We start from the raw sequence: 2,635 nt of genomic DNA on the forward strand, positions 1-2,635 counted from the left end.
TCTTAGCGCAAATCCATCGTTGAGCGGGCCGTATTGAATAGAGGGACGCCGTAAATAAGCAGCAGATCATCCAGTCCAACTATGCGCTAGGCGGCCCACCCCGGATGATTTGCAGAGACCCACTATAGGGCGCAAAGACTTCTGATATGTGAAGTACCAGTTTGTGTAGAATATTGGAAGACCGATATCATTATCTTAATAAAGTATATTTCTGGCGAATCTCTAAGTAGAACTTGGCCGACACTCTCTACTGCCTGGAAAGAGAATATAATATAATAGAATATTAACTATCTACTATACCTTCGCAATCTCTATTTTGATTATATACAAGCGCTCGGTAGTTGTTCTATTTACCCTAACTTTCTGTTTCCGAATAACGATTCGTTTCCCCATAGTCCTCTGGTATCTGATAACGAACTATGGGCAGAAATGGAGTAAGGGCTGAAAGAAACTGCTATATTTATACAATTTCGAAGTCGTATACTCCCTGTTATATCCTGTATCTTTACACATAGCGACCTAACTAATACCAACATTATAGCTGAGAATGGTTCTCTTCCTGATATTATTAAATTGGGAGCTTTCTAGATACGTTCTAGTATACTGAGAGTATACTTATCTCTCAGTTCCTGATCGTGAGGAGGGTAGAGAGTAGAAGGGTTTGTTCGGAAGATAAGTATAATATATATCGTGGTGATGATTTTATGGGAATTTGGAAAATCACGGTCAAACGCGAGAGGTTGGATGGATAGCATAAGAGAGCTGTGTGTCATGTCAACTAGATCATCTCAAATCATCTTGCCTTTGAAGATTTACCAGCAGCGCCTAGTCCACAGCCAGCGTTGAAAAGGCTGGATTAGAGCTGTCACTTGGGGTCATCTACCGGGCCTGTGCAGGTTCATTTTAGCGTAATAGATGAAGCAGGCTTTGGAGAGAAGAAGAGAACAGTAATTTGGTCAGTAATGCGCAGCATGGCTTTGCAAGGGAGCATATTGAGATTGGACTAGCCAAAGATCTATTGCCTCGCTTGGTCCCTTTGGGTTGGAGGTTGTGAACACCACTCAAGAGAGAAAACAGAACTCGGGCCGTGGTAACTGTCCCTGAAGAAGCTCCTGCAAGGTCATTTATCCTCTAAAATAAAATAGACTCGGTTGACACTATAGTTCCCTGTGGCCGGTCTGATCATTTCGTAACACTGGAGACTGCGGAAAAAGCAGCCGAGTTCATGGCCCGGATCCTATCTTCTTCAGATAATTCATAGTCATGGAGGTGCATTGTTTTATCAGTAGGAATCATATTTCTAAGAGTCTAGGCCTCTCTATATACTTTTGAAGAAACCATCATTGATACATTCGTCATCGAACAGTCATTGCAAGACAGGACGCGCCTAAGACAAAAGGTCTCTCCTATCCAGAATCTCTTCTCATGGACCGATCACATCGAGATGGGGATATGACGCAGTGGAGATAGAAAGGAAGTGCATGATGTCTAATAAATTTTGATGTTCTAATAAATCCATTGGGAAGAAGGAGCAAAGCATTAACCGTGAGGTGCGTCTGGAGATAAGAGGAAAATACGTTATATATTACCGACGAAAGATTTAAGCAGCCTGCACAGCACCGCGGACGGCGTTCTGGCCGCCGACTTCGCGAGCGGTGATCTGCAGACCCAGGTCGGCGTTGACGTGGACCATCAGCTCGACCTTGCTGCCGGCCTTAACGCCCTTGACGGCAAGCTCGGCAATGGGCTTCTCGGTCTTCCAGACGATCTCACGGATCTCTTCCTCCTCATCCTCATCGGAGTCGAAGTCGGAGTCATCCTCATCGTCCTCAGTCTTGGGCTTCTCCTCCTTGGGCTTAGGCTCAGGCTTGGTAACCTTGATCTCGCGGACACCCTCGCAGACGCGAATGAAGACATCGCCACCGGCCTTGGGAGCATCGTACTGAGCGACACGGCGAGCGGGGAGGGCAGTTTCAGTGTTCAGGAGAGGCTGGAACTCGACGGTCTCACCGGAGGTGAACTCGACACCGATAGCGTTCTTCAGGTGAGGAGTGGCAGTGACCATGGGGTGGATAGACTGCTCAATGTCCTCCTGCTCAAACTCCTGGATAAGAGAGGCCTGGATGGCGGCACCCCTGGGGGCCAGCTCAGCGGGGTTGATGGCGCCAGTGAAGGTCGAAGGGGCAAGGATCTTAGTCTTCTCGGAGAAAATGTTGCGGGCAAGCTGGGCGATCTTGGGGGTGTGCGAAGCACCACCAGCGAAGATAACCTAAACCTTAGTTAGAACATAACTTCTTGTACTGCTATTGATCCTGCGAAATAACACGAGGGACTAACCTCATCAATGTCCAAGACATCCAACCCAGCCTTCTGGATAACCTGCTCAATCAAGCCGGTGAACTGGGCGAAGGTCTTGCCGGAGAGAAGCTCGTAGCGAGTACGGTTGACGGTAGAGCCGAAGTCAATGCCATCTGCGAGACTCTCAATGCTCAAGCTGGCGTTGGTACCCAAGCTCAAGGTCTTGCGAGCACCCTCACCCTCAAGCTTCAACTTGGCGAGACCACGAGCGTTCTCGCGAGGATCAGTCTTGTGCTTCTTGATGAATTCCTTAGCGAAGTGGTCGATGATGATCTTG

At 47.8% G+C, this 2,635-nt stretch overlaps 1 protein-coding gene across 1 annotated transcript; it reads right to left on the reverse strand.

Annotated features, from left to right (window-relative positions):
* Positions 1–1,600: 1,600 nt before the first annotated feature.
* ANOM_011843 (Hsp70 chaperone (BiP)) lies at positions 1,601–2,607 on the reverse strand (the record flags this gene model as incomplete). The annotated part of the gene is made up of 2 exons (XM_015557099.1): positions 1,601–2,269; positions 2,338–2,607. Coding segments are annotated over 2 exons (882 nt in total), but the record flags the coding sequence as incomplete, so codon positions are not given.
* Between the last annotated feature and the right edge of the window lie 28 nt (positions 2,608–2,635).

Source organism: Aspergillus nomiae (genome assembly GCF_001204775.2).
Source record: "Aspergillus nomiae NRRL 13137 chromosome Unknown contig00872, whole genome shotgun sequence".
NCBI classification, from domain to species: Eukaryota; Fungi; Ascomycota; class Eurotiomycetes; order Eurotiales; family Aspergillaceae; genus Aspergillus; species Aspergillus nomiae.